Raw genomic sequence first — 19081 nt, forward strand, 5'->3', positions numbered from 1 at the left:
AATGGCACAACCACTTTGGAAAAGTTTGTCAGTTTCTTTTATTGTGACATTTAGACTTTGAAATATCTTCAAACTTATGTAAAAGTTACAAGAATCATCCAAAGAACTTTCATATATCCTTCCACTAAATTCTCCAATAGTCAGCATTCTACATTTGACTTATCATAATTTCTCCCTCCAGTTTCTGAAGTATTTGGGAGCTAATTACATATTGCTATTACCCCTTAAGACTGAAGTGGTAATTTCCTATGATCTTTGCCTATTAGAGATACATCCTTAAGTATTTATAGAAAAAAATGATATTTGAGACTCTTTGAGATGTTTGAGATCCACTCCTACAGAGGTGGGGTGGAGGGTGAGAAATGGAATAAAGACTGTCAAGATATCTATAATTGTTGAAGCTGGGTAATGAGTACAGGAGGGTTTATTTATTTATTTATTTGTTTAAGTAGGCTCCAGACCCAATGTGGGGCTTGAACTCACCACCCTGAGACTCAGAGTCAGATGCTCTACTGACTGAGCCACCAAGGCACCCCAAGTATAGGAGGGTTTATTATAATATTTCTTTACTTTGACACATGTTTCAAATTTTCTGTAATTAGAGTTTTTAAATAAAAGACCTTTGGAGAAGTTGAAGGATTTAAAGATTGGTGTGAGATCATATTTGTGATCATTAGTGATCCCATCATATTTGTGATCAGAGTAAAATTACTCTGGTTGCAGTAGGAAAAATGGCTTCAAGTGGATCAAGAGTGAAGACACTGTTTTTCAAGCTGTTACGGTCACCCAATGAAGAGATGATTGTGATGTGAAGTAAGTTAGTGGTAATGGGATGGAGGGAAATGGATAGATTGAAGAAATGAGACTACCTGAATGTGAAAGCTGAAAGAAAAGGAATCCATGCAGAGTGGCACCATTTACCTAGATAGAGATCGCTGGGAAAAGGACAGGACCCAGGGGAAGGAAGGAAGAGGACAGTTTGAAGAGGCCTTGGGTCAAACTAGTGCATTTGTGTTATCGTATTATCTGGTCCAGATTATCTTCTGTTAACTGGGCCAGCACTGAGTGAATTGTTGATGGCCAGATACTTAAGGATCATTACTTAGCAAACAGTATAGGTGTAGGAAAGGTAAATAAAGGAAAAGTCACTTGAAAAATATGCTTGGAGGAAAAAAAAAAGAAAGAAAAATATGCTTGGAGGGCACCTGGGTGGCTCAGTTGGTTAAGCACCTACCTTTAACTCAGGTCATGAAGCCAGGGTTCTGGGATATCAAGTCTTGCATTGGGCTGTCTGCTCAGAGGGAAGCCTGCTTCTTCTCTCTCTCCCTCTCCCCCTCCTCCCTGCTTATGCTGTCTCACTTTCTCTCTCAAATAAACAAATAAAACCTTAAAAAAAAAAAAAAAGAAAGAAAGAAAGAGAAAAGAAAGACATGCTTGGAGGCAGGATTATAACAGAAAGACCTCCTAAATTCATATTAAGTAAACACGCATGAAACATACTTCTCTTCACTGAACCGTAGTGTTACAGTACTTCTCTTTTGGTGCCGGTGGATCTTGATCACTACGCTTTCAAGAATGAAGAAGTAGACCAGATGAAGAGTGGTGGGCAGCCAAGCAAAATTTATTGAGGGACAGTACAGTTTACTGATCAATAGTACAAAGCTCCCCAGAGAGGGCTGCCAATTTGGCGTTTCGATCTAGGGGTTTTTCTGGGCTTGTTGGCCCATATTGTGGGCTGTTTTAATCTGATAAACCCTCCCGTCACCTGTCACCTAATCAGGTTTTTGTCATCTACCTAATCACATGGGAAAGAGTGGAGGACTCCTTCCAGGACCCTGTAAAATCCTTTTAAGGGTGGTTTCCACTTGGCGGGACGGCGCGGCACGGGTTTGGCTCTGACTGCTTTTCTTCCAGCTCCCCTTCATCAGTAGTTCATACAGCTAGCTGAAGGGAAGAAATTCTTCAGTTGCACTTTTTTTTCCTCTTTTTTTTTTTTTAAAGATTTTATTTGTCAGAGAGGGAGAGAGTACGAGCAGGAGGCGGCAGGCAGAGGGAGAAGCACGCTCCCTGCTGAGCAAGGAGTCAGATAAGGGCTAGACAGAGCTGAGGGCAGATGCTTAACTGACTGAGCTACCCAGGCATGCCAGCATTTTTCAGTTTGATTGTAGGGTGATAATGGAGATTCTTAAAGGTGGGAAGGTAGGAACAAAGAGCAGATGAATCCATCCTTAAAGGGATGAGTTTGGGGGCACAAAGCTGAGAGGACGCGGAGTAAAAGTCAAGATCTTTACTCCTAGTAGTCTTTTTTTTTAATATTTTATTTATTTAATTTACAGAGAGAGATCACAAGTAGATAGAGAGGCAGGCAGAGAGAGAGAGAGAGAGAGAGAGAGAGAGAGAAGCAGGCCCCTGCTGAGCAGAGAGGCCGATGCGGGCCTCGATACTCAATCCCAGGACCCCGAGATCATGACCTGAGCCGAAGGCAGCGGCTTAACCCACTGAGCCACCCAGGCGCCCCTACTCCTAGTAGTCTTGTGGAAAGGTTCAAGGTTAGAACCTAGAGTTGAAAACCCATCAAAGTCTGCCCTTTTGAGTTTCCTCTCACGATCTGTGCTGGAGTAAAGACGTTCCAGGCATTTCGTGAAAACATCTGGCGTTATCATTCCATTCTGACTGATTTATTTTCCCACGTCCCTGCACATTTCTTTGCTCCAGTTCGCCCGCAACAAATTGGCAAACCCCAAACCTGGCCTCATTCCCCTGTTTCCGCGACCGGGTCCTCCCGCCTCTGAAGCCAATTCTGGGCGGTCCGGGCCACCCCCGGGGCCCCGCCCCCGGCGCGCAGCCCCGCCCCCGGCGCGCAGCCCCGCCCCCGGCGCGCAGCCCCGCCCCCGGCGCGCAGCCCCGCCCCCGGCGCGCAGCCCCCGCCCCCGGCGCGCAGCCCCGCCTACGGGCCAGTCCAGAAAGCGGAGCCCAGCCTGGGAGCCCGCGGGTTGCCCACCACCGCCACCGCAAGGCCGCCCGGCCTGGGCCACCGCGTCGCCATGGCTGGGGGCCGTGGGGGCCCCGGGCGCGGCCGGGACGAGCCGCCGGAGAGCTACCCACAGCGTCAGGAGCATGAGCTGCAGGCTCTGGAGGCCATCTACGGCGCCGACTTCCAGGACCTGCGACCGGACGCGGGCAGATCGGTAGGAACGTGGCTGGTCCGGGCGGTGCTGGGGTGTTGCGGCCCAGTCTTTTCTCTGTGCGACTTCCCCCGGCCAGGCCCGGCCCGGCCTTGCTGACGCCGAGCCACCGGCCCTTTTTACGATTCTTCAGTCCTTCAGTCCCTCCCGATTCCACCCACGCTTACTTTTTGTCCTTGCACCGGCTCTGCGGGGTCTCCAGAACCCCCATCTCGGCCGAATTCTCTCCCAGCCTTTCGTCCAGGTCGGCTCCTCAGCCCTAACCAACACTTCTCATTTCCACTGACACGCTGTAACATCCTTGCCTCCTTCCAGTCGTGCCCTTCCCACTCCCACCCTCCGCCCCAGCTGAAAGCCCTTGAATCTGACACAACAGTGGAATAAGAGATCCATTGCAACTTTGTTCTGACAACGCTTTGGGGGCGTTTGCACAGACCTTACTGATCCCCCCGTCCCCCTTCACTATTCCCTTCAAGTCTCACCTTCCCTTGTGTTCAAAACTAGAAACCACGTAAACCTCACTGTACTCTCCAGGTGTCCTCACTGTTTTGCACAGGGAGGAACTTCCTTTAAGGCACTTGGAGAGTATAGAATACATTCATCTTAGCCATAATGGAGGAGTGTGCTGCGTTTAGACCTTTTAAATGACATTAGATTTATTTTATTATTATTTTTTTAAATATTTTATTTATTTATTTGACAGAGAGAGATTACAAGTAGATAGAGAGGCAGGCAGAGAGAGAGAGAGAGAGAGAGGGAAGCAGGCTCCCTGCCGAGCAGAGAGCCCGATGCGGGACTCGATCCCAGGACCCCGAGATCATGATCCGAGCCGAAGGCAGCGGCCCAACCCACCGAGCCACCCAGGCGCCCCTGACATTAGATTTAAAATATTACTTTCCCTTTTGTCTGGGAGTAAAGGCTCATTATAAGCAGTTGACATTGATGGTTTCTCCCCCACCCTTGAAGAATTATCTTTGAATAATAACATTTAAAAAGTCATCTCTTCCTTCACCTGTCATTCCTGCATTTCACATTTCCTCAACAGATAGGATTTTCTGCAGCTGTGAGAGCAGAACAGTCTCCCTCTCACTCAAAGTGCTTCTTCATTAAATATTTATTGTTCTAGGCATCAGGAGCATAGTCCATGGCAAAGCATATCAAACCTCTAGCCCTCAGGGAGCTTTCTTTTCTAGTGCCTAATTTCAAGAGCTTTTTTGTTTGTTTGTTTTTTACCTGAAGTAGTAAAAGTGTAAATATTCCTCTTATACATCCTTACACTAAAAGTAATATAACTTTCTGGTGGTCTGGTAACTTGTCTTTCTAAACATTGAGAACCAGGAAGAAGGCCCATTAAGCAGCCAAAATGGGAGTCAGAGTGTACCCATGGACTCAAGGCAGAGCCTGTAAGACCTCCTTCAGAGCCACTTTCGTGGGGGGGGGGGGGAGAAAATTATTTATTTATTTATTTGACACACAGGGACTACAAATGAGGGGGTCAGAGGGGCAGGGAGAAGCAGGCTCCCCGCTGAGCAGAGAGCCCAGCTTGAGGCTCCATCCCAGAACCCCGGGATCATGACCCAAGCTGAAGGCACTTAACTGAGTGAGCCACCCACGCGCCCCCAGACCCACTTTTATTTATTTTATACATGCTTAACTATCTAGTTCCAAGGCTACAGAAAGACAAAGTAAAAAGGAGCTGCTGTAGGTAGGGATATCAATAATGGCAGAATTTACAGTTGGTGACCTTTCTAACAGAGAGAAGATTGACAAAAGCAAACAAAAACTATAAACGGGAGGCAGAAGAACTCTAATAGCTGTCTGTGGTTCATAGCACGGGGTGGATAGCCTGAACACTTTCATAGGCCTTATAGGCTGGTAACTGCTGGCCATTAGCAATGAATCAGACTGTGGTTATTCAACAAGTACTTATTATCACCTGTGTACCAGTCTTCAGGGAAGGATCATGCAGGTCCACAATCCTCTATCCAGAACCCGAGACCTGTCCAGTTGCAAAATTCAGAAGTGTTTGTGTTCGCATTCATGTGTGCACATTCCATACCTTACCTAACACCTCACTTGGTGTGGGGGATGAGGGAAGCGGCATCGAAAATAAAACGCAGTGAAACCTGTATGTTCAAATATTCACGAGGCTGGGTTAAATAAAGGCTATTAATAGCTCCTTGTCAGGTTAAGCCAAATTTGTTGCCAATAAATCCAGGTCAGAATTTATTGACCTGAATAAACTTCAGGTTTCTTTGACTTCTTTTAGGGGATGCATTAGAATGTAGGTTTCAGAGGTCACAGTTTACTAGCATTTGTAATATTTATAAATAATTAAATATTTTGGGAATGAATGCTGATTATTTTATGTACTAAACAAGTTTGGACACTACTAGTTTAAAATATAATTTACTCTAGAGTTATACATGTATTACTAATTATCTTGGCTTTCATGTCAGCAAAGGGTCTCTTAATTTATAATTTGATATCTATTACAAAATGCACTCCCAAAGCTTGATTCTTCTGTCTCTGGGCCCAACGGTAGTGTATGAGAGTCCCTGTTTTCCTGTATCTTCACCAACATTGTAAACAACAGACTTTTCATCTTTCTAGTAAATGAATGAAACACTTTTTCCTACTATGTTGTCCGTTTTCTTTTTCCTCCCTTTTTTTTTTTTTTAAAGTAATTTCTATTCCCAACATGGGGCTCAAACTCAAAACCCGGAGATGAGGGGCGCCTGGGTGGCTCAGTGGGTTAAAGCCAGGTCATGATCTCAGGGTCCTGGGATTGAGCCCCGCATCAGGCTCTCTGCTCTGCAGGGAGCCTGCTTCCTCCTCTCTCTCTGCCTGCCTCTCTGCCTGCTTGTGATTTCTCTCTGTCAAATAAATAAAATACTTAAAAAAAAAAACAAAAAAAAACCCGGAGATGAAGATTAGCATGCTCCATCAACTGAGCCAGCCAGGTATCCCATATATTATATGTTTTCTTTGTTATTTGTCAGTTATTTTATATTAAAAAAATTATCATTATGGGTCATATGTTGCAGATGTTTTTCCCTATTAAACCATGTGCACTTTGATACTTACATAATTTATGCAATTAAAAAAACTTAATGTAGTTAAAATGACCTTTTTTTTGTTTTGTATTTCCCTCTTTTTTTTCCTGGAAAAGATATCCCTACTTGAGTATTACTAAAAAATGAAGTCTTGAACGTTTTCTTTTAATTCTTTAATGACTTTGTTTCCAAACTTTAAAAAAATTTTTTTTAAAGATTTATTTATTTATTTGACAGACAGAGATTACCAGTAGGCAGAGAGAGAGAAAGAGAGAAAGGAGGAAGCAGGCTCCCTGCTGAGCAGAGAGCCCGATGTGGGGCTCGATCCCAGGACCCTGGGATCATGACCTGAGCCGAAGGCAGAGGCTTTAACCCACTGAGCCACCCAGGCGCCCCTAAAAAACTTAAAAAAAAATTTTTTTTAAAGATTTTATTTACCCATTAGACAGAGAAAGAGAACACAAGCAGGGAGGAGGGGCAGGGGAAGAGGGACAAGCTGACTCTGCTGAGCAGGGAGCCCAATGTGGGGCTTGATCCCAGGATCCTGAGATGATGACCCAAGCGGAAGGCAGATGCCAAACTGACTGAGCCACTCAGACACCCCTGTTTTCAAACCATGATCAAATAAATACAGAAAAAATTTTTAAAGATTTTTATTTATTAGGAAGAGAGAGCACAAGTAGAGGGAGAGGAAGGATCCCTGCTAAGCAGGGAGTCCAACATGGGACTCAATCCCAGGACTCCAGGTCATGTCCTGAGCTGAAGGCAGTTGCTTAACCAATTGAGCCACCCAGGCATCCCTCTTTTTTTTTTTTTTTTTTTTAAGATTTTTATTTATTCCGCTAGCTTTTTTTTTTAAAGATTTTATTTATTTATTTGACAGAGATCACAAGTAGGCAGAGAGGCAGGCAGAGAGAGAGGGGGAAGCAGGGTCCCCGCTGAGCAGAGAGCCTGATTCAGGACTTGATCCCAGGACCCTGAGACCATGACCGGAGCCGAAGGCAGAGGCTTAACCCACTGAGCTACCCAGGCTCCCCTATTCTGATAGCTTTTTTTTTTTTTTTAATTTACTTGACAGAGAGAGAGATCACAAGTAGGCAGAGAGGCAGGCAGAGAGAGAGAGGGGGAAGCAGGCTCCCCGCGGAGCAGAGAGCCCGATGCGGGGCTCAATCCCAGGACCCTGAGATCACGACCTGAGCCGAAGGCAGAGGCCTTAACTCACTGAGCCACCCAGGCGCCCCCTGATAGCTTTTTTTTTTTTTTTAAAGATTTTATTTATTTATTTGACAGAGAGAGAGATCACAAGTAGGCAGAGAGGCAGGCAGAGGGAGAGGAAGAAGCAGGCTCCCTGCAGAGCAGAGAACCCAATGCGGGGCTCGATCCCAGGACCCCGAGATCATGACCCGAGCCGAAGGCAGCGGCTTAATCCACTGAGCCACCCAGGCGCCCCGCCCCTGATAGCTTTTTAACAAAAAGTTCTTAGCTCCATCTAAGTATGTATCTAGCCTGCCTTCTTCCACCCCCCTCCAGCTAGCTAGTTAGACTAACACGATTTTTTTTCAATACTTCCCACTATTAATTTGAAGTACCACTTTACATTATATGAAATCGTCTAATTTCATAAGGACGAGGTCCCTGTATTTGTTCATGCCTACATGTCTGTCCTTGGTAAAAGTTCTCAAGATTTTTCTTTGCATGAAATAATTCCCAAGTGTGTTTAGCTCTATTGTTGATTCTTTATTCTACCCCATTAATCTGTTGAAGCAGGACCGCCACATTGATTTAATTACCATAGATTTGTAACAAGCCTTCTTTGGTATTCAGTATGGTCACCATTTACTTTATGGAAGATTCCTGACTGTAGTCTGTCTTTTTTTCTTTCTTCCTTCCTTCCTTTCTTTAAGATTTTATTTATTTGTCAGAGGGGGAGCAGCAGGCAGAGAGAGAAGCAGGCTCCCTGCTGAGCAGGAAGCCTGACATGGGGCTCAATCCTAGGACCCTGAGATCATGACCTGAGCCGAAGGCAGGTGCTCAACCAATTGCACCCCCCAGGCATCCCTGTATTGTTTTCCTTATGAATTTTAGAATCACCCTGCCTAGTTCAGAAACTTACGGTGACATTCTTAGTGGAATAATATCACGTATATTTAATTTGGGGTGAATTCAGATTCTTAATATTTTCATGTTCATTTTTTTCATTGAAATATAATTGACACAATGTTACATTAGTTTCAAGTGTACAACACTGATTCTGCACCTCCGTGCATTATGCCATGCTTACCACAAGTGTAGCTACTCTCTGTTACCATCTAGCCTACTAGAATATCATTCACTATATTTCCTATGCTGTACTTTTTTTTTTTTTTTTTTTTTTTTAACTAGGCTCCGTGCCCAGCATGGAGCCCAACCTGGGCCTTGAACTCATGACCCTGAGATCAAGGCCTGAGCTGAGATCAGGAGTCAGATGCTTAACAGACTAAGCCACCCAGGCACCTAGCTATACTGTACTTTTGATCATCTTTTATTCCTGTATTCTTTCCATACCTGGAAAACTGTATTTCCTATTTCCTTTCAATCTTTCCATTCCCCTACTTTCATCCCCTCTGCCAACAATAGTTTGTTTTCTGTATTTATGAGTCTGTTTCTGCTTTTTGTTTATTGTGTTGTTTTTTAGATTCCACATATAAGTGAAATGATAGGGTTTTTGTCCTTCTCTGTCAGACTTCACTTAGCATAAGGTCATCTGTATTGTTGCAGATGGCAAGATCTTATTCTTTTTTTATAGCTAGGTGATACTGCTGTGTGTGTTATGCACATCTCCTTTGTATCCAGTCATCTATGGATGGACACATGGGTTGCTTCCATATCTTGGCTACTGTAAATAATGCTACAGTAAACATAGGGGTGTGTATATCTTTTCAAATTAGTGTTTTCCTTTTCTTTGGGCAATTAGTGTCTTCCTTCAGTACCTAGTACTGAAATTACTAGGTCAAATGGAATTTCTGTTTTTAATTTTAGGAGGAACCTCAAAAAAAGACTGTTTTCTGTAGTAGCTGCACCAGTTTGCATTCCCACTGACAGTGCACAGGGTTTCCTTTTCTCCGTATCCTTGCCTACAGTTGTTATCTCTTACGATTTTTATTTTAGCCATCTGACAGGTATAAAGTGATATCTTGTGGTTTCATTTTGTATTTCCCTGATAACTAGTGATGTTGAGCACCTTTTCATGTGTCTGTTGGCCATTTTCCTTTTTTTTTAAAGTAGGCTTCATGACCAGCGTAGAACCCAGTGTGGGACTTGAACTCACAACCCTGAGATCAAGACCTGAGGTGAGATCAAGAGTTGGATGCTTAACCAACTGAGCCACCCAGGCACCCCTTCCATTTATACGTCTTTGGGAAAATGTCAGTTCAGGTCCTCTGCCCATTTTTAATTGGATTATTTGTGGGTGTTTTTTGGTTTTGGTTTTGTTTTTTTTTTTTTTTCTTTTTTGCTGTTGAGTTGCTTAAATTCTTTATATATATTTCAGATATTAATCCCTATTTGATGTATCACTTGCAAATATCTTCTTCCAATCAGTAGACTGTCTTTTCATTTTTTTCATTTTTCACTGTGCAAAAGCTTTTTTTTTTTTAATTTTAATTTTTTAAGTGATCTCTGTTCCCAACGTGGGTCTCGAACTCACAACCTCAAGATCAAGAGTTCTATGCTCCACCCACTGAGCCAGCCAGGTGCCCCTGTGCAAAAAGCTTTTTGTTTTGATAAAATCCCAGTAGTTTATTTTTGCCTTTGTTTACCTTGCCTGAGGAGACGTATCTAGAAAAATGTTGCTAAGGACCTCTCACATTTAGGTCTTTAATCTGTTTTCACATATTCTTAAAATGGAGCTGTAGGTTATTAAATTCTAACACTGCTTAAAAATGCTTTCCAACCAGACAGATAAGGCAAATACTTAAGAGAGAAGGTGAATGAACTTGGTGATTTTTAGAGTCAGTTACAGAAAATACTCATTTTTAGAAAAGGAGATATGGGAGAAATGAGTGATTAAGGCATTTAACATAAAATCAGAGAAAGGCAGATACTGTCTTATATGTGGAATCTAAAAATACTTAAAAATTTAAAAATAAGCCAAGCTCATGGATGCAGAGAACAGATTGGTTTTTGCTTGGAGGGTGGAGAGGAGGATGGGTGAACTATTTTTTGTTTTTAGTTTTTTTAGGTTTAAATAAACCAAATTTTAAAAACAAAATATAGAAGAATGTTACCTAATTTCCTTTTTCTGAGCTTTTACTATCATTTTTATTTTTGACTTCTTTGTAGACTTAAAACCAGAAGCTAACCCAGATTATCTTGCTTGCACTTGTTACTTTATTTCTAGATCTATTTTCACACAGAATAGTTTCTTTCCACTTTACAGATTGAGATCTAAAGCGTGTGAGGAAGAGGCCACATTGAGCCAAGTCTAGCCATCAAAATTTTAAAGAGGATGTGATTAGCAGAGTCCTAGGTAACAGTTCTAGGCCAAACGCCTGAAAGTGGTTTGAATCATGTAACTTTTTAATATATAACTGTAGTAGATAACACATAGCATAGAATTTATCATCTTAACCATTCCTCAGAGTATACAGTTCAGTAGTGTTAAGTGTATTTATGTTGTGTGACAGAAAACTTAGTAGTTTTTATTAATTTCCCAAACCTCGTCCTCATCTGCTGTTTGTCTTATAATTCAGTGAATTTTTGTAAAGATTTATATATTTGTTAGAGAGAATAAGCATACAGGAGAGGGAGAAGCAGACTCCATACAGGAGAGGGAGAAGCAGACTCCCTGCTCAGCAAGGAGCCTGATGCGGGACTTGATCCCAGGACTCTGGGATCATGACCTGAGCTGAAGGCAGATGCTTAACCTACTGAACCACCCAGGCGCCCCCCCCAAGCCAGTGAAATTTAATCATGGATTGCCGTTACCCTCATGCTTTAGCCTTGGAACCAAAAGGTTTGCTGCTATGTGGCATCACTAACAAAATTCTCAATTTTTTTTTTTTAAAGATTTTATTTATTTATTTGACAGACAGATCACAAGTAGGGAGAGAGGCAGGCAGAGAGAGAGGAGCAGCCGAAGGCAGAGGCTTAACCCACTGAGCCACCCAGGCGCCCCCAAAATTCTCAATTTTTAATAGTCTTCTTACTCCAGTACTTTTTTTTTTTTTTTTTTAAGATTGAATGTCGGAGAGAGAGAGCCTGGGAGCGCGCACACACAAACAGGAAGAGAGGCAGGCAGAGGTGGAGAGAGAAGCAGGCTCCCTGCAGAGCAAGGAGGTCTATGTGGGACTTGATCCCAGGACTCTGGGATTCTGATCTGAGCCGAAGGCAGTGGCTTAACCAACTGAGCCACCCAGACGTCCCAACTCCAGTACTTTTAACAGAAACAGACACTTCCTTAAACCAGTTTATTTTGTTGGGCCTGAGTGTTAAGGAAATGTCCAGAGAAAAGCAGGTTCAGACTGAACAGCAGGCGTGTCTGAGGGCACTGGCAGGGGTCTCTTCTGGGAGGCACGCGTGCATTATGCTGGGAAGACATACTTGAGGTCAGTGTTCCAATCCTTTGGGGTATTTTAAGATCCTTGGGTTTTGTTTCTTGAAGAGTGAGCGTTTGTTTCGATGAGTCCAAATGAGCATTACCCGTCTTACTTTTTAGAATTGAGTTTGCGTCACTTTTCCCCCTTTTTATACATCACCGTCCAGGAGCATATCCAGCTTCATGATCCCAAGAGGAACATATACAGGTCACATCTTATTGTAGTAATTAGTGATACTACATAGATTACTTCTTGCCATGACTTCTCTTTATGCTGCCTTTGTGTCACTTGCTTCTTCAAAACAAATTTTTTTGTGTATGAATTTAGTCACAATTTTTAAAATTTATTTTCATTAACATGTATTATTTGTGGCAAGGGTACAGGTCTGTGAATCATCAGTCTTACACAATTCACAGCATTCCCCATAGCACATGCCCTTCCCAATGTCCCTCACCCAGCCACCCTATTCCAGCCTCCCCCATCTCCCTTCCAACAACCCTCAGTTTCCTGAGATTAAGAGTGTTATAGGGGGCGCCTGGGTGGCTCAGTGCATTAAGGCCCCTGCCTTCAGCTCGGGTCATGGTCCTAGGATTGAGCCCGGCGTCGGGCTCTCTGCTTGGCAGGGAGCCTGCTTCCCCCTCTCTCTCTGCCTGCCTCTCTGCCTGCTTATGATCTCTTTCTGTCTGCCTCTCTGCCTGCTTATGATCTCTTTCTGTCAAATAAATAAAATCTTAAAAAAAAAAAAAATGTCTGTTACGGTTTGTCTCCCTCTCTGGTTTCATCTTTCATTTTTCTGTCCTTTCCCCTGTGATCGTTTGTCTTGTTTCTCAGATTCCTACTGTTAGTGAGATTATATGATAATTTTCTTTGATTGACTTAATTCACTTAGCGTAATATTCTCTAGTTCCATCCACATCGTTGCAAATGGCAAGATTTCTTTTTTGTTTTTGATGGCTGCATAATATCCACTGTACATATATACCACATCTTCTTTATATATTCACCTGTTGATGAACATCTAGGCTTTTTCCATAGTTTGGCTGTTGTGGACATTGCTGCAATAAACATTGGGGTGCCAAATTGGTTTTATTAAGGTCTATTTTGTAGTATGTACATTTTATATCTGATACATGCTGCATTGTGTTTTCTTCTCCTTTAGTGCTCGCAAATTTTTGTTGTTGTTGTTATTCCTTACCTTGTAAATACTTGTCTGTAGATATTCCAGGAATTCATTCTTTCCTTGTATAAAGTCAGAAAATTTTATCAACACTGTTGTAATGACCATTTATCTTCTGAACCCACCACCCCACTCCCCAGCGCATCTTGGTTGTTACCATCATTTTTAATCAAGTCCTGTTCAGCTCTAAGACTCCTCCAATGCCCTTATGTGAGCTCATGCATGGAATCCTAAATACGGCTTGCACAGAAGCCTTTTCTATTGAGAAGCCCCTTAGTTGGCTCAAGGAAAGCCTGGCAAATACTCTGCTCTTGTCTTTAAAGTCCTTATCTCCTGACTGTCCTTTTTTTTTTTCTTTCTTCTCTTTTTCTTTTTTCCCTACATGTGCCTATATTGGTTAGTATTAGGTTTGGCAACACATTACAGAAAATGTGACAACTAAGTTCCTTTTTCTGCATGCAGAAGTCTGGAATCTAGGGCTTTTTCTGATTTGTTGTTCCACCATCCTTAATGTGCCCTTCATGGTCCAAAATGGCTGTCTGAATGCCAGCCATCATATCTGCATTCCAGTCAGCAGAAAGGAGAAAGGGATGAAGTTGCATGTGTTAGTTCTTTCCTTTTTTTTTTTTTTTTTAAGATTTTATGTATTTGTTTGAGAGAGAGCACGCACACGAGCATGAGCAAGCAGGGAAAAGGAGAGGGACAAGCACTTCCTCTGAGTGTGGAGCCTGAAGTGGAGCTTGATCCCACGACCCTGAGATCTTGACCTGAGCTGAAATCAGGTCAGAGGCTCAACCATCTGAGCCACCCAGGTGCCCATAGTTCATCTCATTAGCCAGGAATTAATCTGGTGGCCAGAGTTAGCTGCGAAGGAATTGTATCCAGCTAAAAAAAAATCAGGGGTTCTGTTGGCTAAGAAATAAGGGGAGAGTGGATGTTGGGGGAACAGCAGTCTGCTGAGAAATGCCCTGAAGTTTATACCCTGTGGAGAAGAATATCATGCTGGTCCAATTAAATGTCAGCCAGAGATAAAGGCCTTGAAAGTAGCAGACACCTACTTCCTCACTGTGCTGTTCTTTTGAGTTAGTTCCCCTTTGTACTCAGATCCAGACAAGCTGTTAGTTTTTTGTCCAAGAGTATGTCCCTCCTCAGTGGCCTTGGGTCTCTTCCTTCCTCCAAGCCACCATCACTGGACCCTTGCACCTCCTAGAGCTGAAACCTTCATGTATCCAGGAATCTCTTCACTTTGCTTCAGAACTCCTTCCTCCTTCCTAGAAGTCTTGGCATTACCTGGGCTCATTACTCTTATCGCTTCTCCCCTGCTGGTATTGCCATGTTGTGGAAATAACTGGAACACTAGACGTGCGTGGTGTTACATGGCTGGCCCAGCCCAGGAGCATTTGTGGAGTGCTTCGTACTTCTTTAGGCCCCAGTGTTCTACCCACGCCTGTTCCCCGTGGTGGTCCTGGGACTGGCCCAGAGACCTCCTTCCCTGAGGCTGGCCAGCCATCCTTCACTGGATTCATTGTGGTTTATTAGGCATTCTCATGAGGGAAGAGATCTTCAAGTTGTGTAATCCCCCAGTTGGCCTCTATTTTCTGAAGCTTGTTTTCTGTTCCCAAGACTCCAGACATCTGGTGAAGGGTTCTCTGTGCCCTTTCCCTGTGAAGTCTACTTACATTCAGATACACTCTTCACTTCCTACAGAAAGACAAAAGGGAACGTGAAACCGGGTTCTCTGTCTTGCCTCTGCAGGGATAACTCAATTCATGTGGTGTATGTTGTCTATGTTAAAAGTTGTTTTCCACCCTGGGCCCAGGAAAGATCTCTCCTTCGGTTTATATTTGTAGTTTCTACTTATATGGCTTGTTGATAATTTTATTTATTTGTTTGTTTTTAATTTTTTAGAAAAGATTTTGTTTATTTATTAGAAAGCGAGAGAGTGAGTATAAGCTGGGGAAGGGACAGGCAGAGGGAGACGCAGACTCTCTGCTGAGCAGGGAGGCCAACATGGGGTTCAATCCCAGGATCCTGGGATCATGACCTGAGCCGAAGGCAGACACCTAACCAACTGAGCCACCCAGGGATCCCTTTTTTTCTTTTTTTTTTAAAGTAAGTTCCACACCCAATGTGGGGCTTGAACTCAACAACCCTGAGATCGAGAGTCCCATGCTTTACTGATTGAGCCTGCCAGGCACCCCCCAAAAGTATTTTCTTGATAAAGTTTTAAGTTGTGATCATAATATCTCTCCAAGATTTGTGGCCTGTGAGATGAAAAAGCCTATAAAGGTTTGAGCTGGTGGAGAAAGCACTGGTAAAATTTTGAGTCTAACTAGCCTTTCTTTTAGTGTTTACATCTGTAAAATGGACATATATAACTTCCCTATGGAGCTGGATTCTTGTTAGAAAATGAGTAACAGGCACCTGGGTGGCTCAGTTGTTAAGTGCCTGCCTTCTGCTCAGGTCATGATCCCAGGGCTCTGCTCAGTGGGGAGCCTGCTTCTCCCTTTCCTTTGCCTCTGCTACCACTCCCCTGCTTGTGCTCTCTCTCACAAGTAAATAAATAAAATCTTCAAAAAAAGAGAAGAAAACAAAATGAATAACACAGCAAAGATGGGTTGTTGGCAGGATTTATTTCAAAATAATTTCAGGTGGCGTTTGGGAGTAGAGGTAACATAGATACACAGTATTGGCCATAAATGGGTAATTGTTGAAACTGTATGGTGGGTGCATGCAGTTCATCATATCATTATCTACTTTTGTTTGAAAAAAAATTTTATGTATTTCATTATAATAAAAAGTTCTTCTAAAAGAGAGAGTGTTTGTTTGAGATTGGTCAAGGCCATAGTCTTTATTTTTCTTCCTAGTGAATACCTGTTTCAACTGCTTTTAGCTAGATGTTTCTTATGCAGATTTCTGTCTCCGATATAAAGCAGAGAACAGCTGGCCTGCCCTGGTTGGAGGGGGACAGGAGGCCAGGACCCTGTTACTTCATTCTCATGCTCAAACGTTTGAGGCTCCTCGGAGGAAGCCCACCAACCTCTACCTGCTTTTTCTTCTCATGTCCTCTGCCCTTCCGGAAAAGGGCCCCTCCTCCTGTGTGTCTCTCTTGTTCCCATTGCTGTCTGCCCTCCAGCAGAGCCTAATTTTGTCTCTTTCCTCCTCTTCCGTAAAATTCCCATCAGCATCCTTAGCGCTCTAGTGTCACCCATCTGAGACAAAACAAGAGCTTTCTCCCTTGATCTCACATCCTCCTCCATCGGTGGCCCCGTTCTCTGTCCCCTTAATGCCCAAACTTCCCAAAGGACTTGTCGGGATGAACCGAGTCCTTTCCTGTTAGTGTTTCCTCCTCATCGCACCAGGATCTGCGTTCAGTGCCCTCAGAGCCAGCTCTTGGCAAGGCCACCTGCAGTCCCCGTGACCCCAGCAGTGGATGCTCTCTGTCCTCCCCCTCCTGAGCCTCAGAAGCATCTGTAACAAGACACTTTTCCTTCTGTTTCCTTCCACTGAGGCCCAGTCTCTTTGTCCACTTTATCTCAGACACACCTTTCTCCCGCTTTACTTGGTGTCCCCCCTCCCTCCTGTGTTCCAGAAAAACACTGGCCTCCCTTGGGCTTTTTGGAACAGACCAACCTCTTGTTCACTTGGAACTTCCTCATGTGCTCTTCCCTCCTAGAATGCTTGGTATCTGGCTTGTGTCGGCTTTAGGGCAGTGTGCTCAGGTCTCCCTGACGACCACGTCCAAGGATGTTCCCTCATACCTGATGCGGGTTATTCTTGAAGTAGAGCGTAGGGCGACAAGATGTTACTCTAGATCTCTGGCTAGAATTAAAAAGGGTCTCTGGCTAGAATTAAGGTGACAGGACACTGACAGGAGAAGAGCATGCAGATTTTTACGTGTACATTGGAAACCCCATAGGGAGATGAAGACCCGACGAATTGGCCAGGCCTGAGTGTTTACAGGGTAGCTTGAACAAAGAGAGGCAGTTGTGAAAAAGTAACGAACGTATGGGAAGACTGAAGAAAGATCAGAGTTATTTTGCAGAGTTCTCTTTGCCCAGAATTCTCTTGGCCTTGATGTTCTCTGATAATATTTATTTTATCTTATTTTTGAATATTTCATTTTTTTGACAGAGAAAGCATGAACAGGGGCGAGGAGCAGGGGGAGAGAGAGAAGCAAGCTCCCTCCTGAGCAGGGAGCTTGACTCAGGACTCGATCCTGGGACCCCAGATTCATGACCTAGCCAAAGGCAGTTGCTTAAACCACTGAGCCTTGAAGGCATCTTAGGCTATTTCTTTCTTTCCAGTGTAGGTGAGCATCTTTCACACAGGCGTTTTATCTCCTGTTTTCAGGAAGGAAAGAGGGTTAGAGGGCCCTTCTCGTACCTTCTGTTTTCAAGTATCCTTAGCTCAAAAGAATCCTTATACCAAAGTGGCATATCTTGGGGCAGCTGATTCTGTCATGTCACGTCTTCTCTTCGGTAGCACTTTCTGAACTTGAACGTAGGTGTTAATTGTCCACCCCCCCTCCCCACGAGACTGGAAGTTCCACGACAGCTGGAACCACGTCTGTTTCCGTACTTCTTGGTGCTCACAGTACCTGACAGAGTCTGTGCCCATCACTGTGGGCAATGACGTGAGATGGCTGAATGAGTACATGGAAGACCTCATGGGTCACTGGATGTTACTCTATCTTCACAGAACTGTGCTTTCCTGGAGCCTCACTCCGCGGCTTCGAGGAAGCATTAGGATAAAGCCCTATGAAAACCGAGCTTCCATAAGTTACACACATCGTTGATGAGAATTTTGTTTATTATATAATTCAGAGCACTGTAGGTTGTAAATACCTGTTACAATTTAGTATTGCTATGTACTTCGTTCCCCCCCCCCCCCAATTTTTTTTGGTGCTTTTCCTTTTCTGTGAAATGTGAAAGAAATAACGTCACATTTCCCTTTTTGCCCTGGCCACCTGGACGTTCCAAGATAAAGTCAAACAAAGCCCAGTCACAGCCCCTCAGGGTTGGCAGTAGCAAGGGAGTGGCTGATGAAAAAGACACAGGTTGGGAGCCAGCATTGGATCTGAAATCCAGCCTGGTCGCCCGTGTCTCTGGGCAAACAGCAGAAAGGTTCTGAGCTTGAACTGCTTCATCTGTAAAACGGAAACGGTGTCCACCTACAGGGTTGATAAAGCGCCGGGACCATGAGAGTGAATATTTCTTCCCTCAGCCTCCCTTCTCTCATGATGTACAGATAATATAAACTGCCTCAAAGCTTTTTTTTTTTTGGAAAAGCATATTTAATAAAGAGCAATAGATGGAATATTTAGTTTTTTTGGTGAAAAGCAGTCAGCTGAGAGCGTACCCACATTTAGAAGAGCCTCGGGTTTCCATGTGGCTGTCACTTGTCATTATCTCAGTAGTCATATTTCAACTGAAGTTTCCTCTACTCAAGAGGTGCCTGACCCACTTCTCTGAAAATCTCCCTTACCGCTCTGTTCCATCATTCTGCCTGATTTTCTTTACGGCACTCCTCACTATGGAGAATAATCGCTTGTCTTCTCGCATGTTGGCTAGTTGGGCCCGTGTCTGTCTAGCTGACCCCTGTACTCCCAGCCTCTAGAACGTACCCTTGCATAATCACGTGATTGGTACACTGTAACATGTGCACAGACGGAAGCTCCGCAGAACGTTTTGCTTCACCTCTTAGATAACTTTGAAAAGGAAGATGCAATCTCTCTGGCATAGGCCTTGTTTTTATTTTTTATTTTTTAAAAGAGTTTATTTATTTATTTGACAAGGGACACATAGAGAGAGAGAGAGCCCAAGCAGGGAGAGTAGGAAAGGGAGAAGAAGGCTTCCCACTGAGCAGGGAGCTTTATGCAGGGCTCGATTCCAGGATCCCAGGATCATGAGCTGAGCCAAAGGCAGACACTTAACAACTAAGCCACCCAGGTACCCCTAGGCTTTGTTTTTAAACCGTGCTTTAGGGAAAGATGACCAAATACTTATATAAAAGCACAATTGCACGTAATATTTAGAAAGTAGAACCCTCCTGCCAAGATGCTCATTATCTTAATTGCTAATAATT

At 43.7% G+C, this 19081-nt stretch overlaps 1 protein-coding gene across 4 annotated transcripts in view; it reads left to right on the forward strand.

Annotated features, from left to right (window-relative positions):
* The first annotated feature begins 2944 nt into the window (after positions 1–2944).
* EIF2AK4 (eukaryotic translation initiation factor 2 alpha kinase 4) overlaps positions 2945–19081 on the forward strand; it is a 113927-nt gene continuing 97790 nt past the window's right edge. For all 4 annotated transcript variants that reach the window (XR_006818627.1, XR_006818626.1, XM_046007530.1 and 1 more), the window contains exon 1: positions 2945–3188. Coding sequence is in view for 2 of the 4 variants with exons in the window: in XM_046007530.1 (XP_045863486.1) it covers positions 3045–3188 (144 nt within the window). In the remaining 2 variants the exon portion in view is untranslated. The remainder of the gene's footprint in view (positions 3189–19081) is intronic.

The sequence above is a fragment of the Meles meles genome, chromosome 6 (genome assembly GCF_922984935.1).
Source record: "Meles meles chromosome 6, mMelMel3.1 paternal haplotype, whole genome shotgun sequence".
NCBI lineage: Eukaryota > Metazoa > Chordata > Mammalia > Carnivora > Mustelidae > Meles > Meles meles.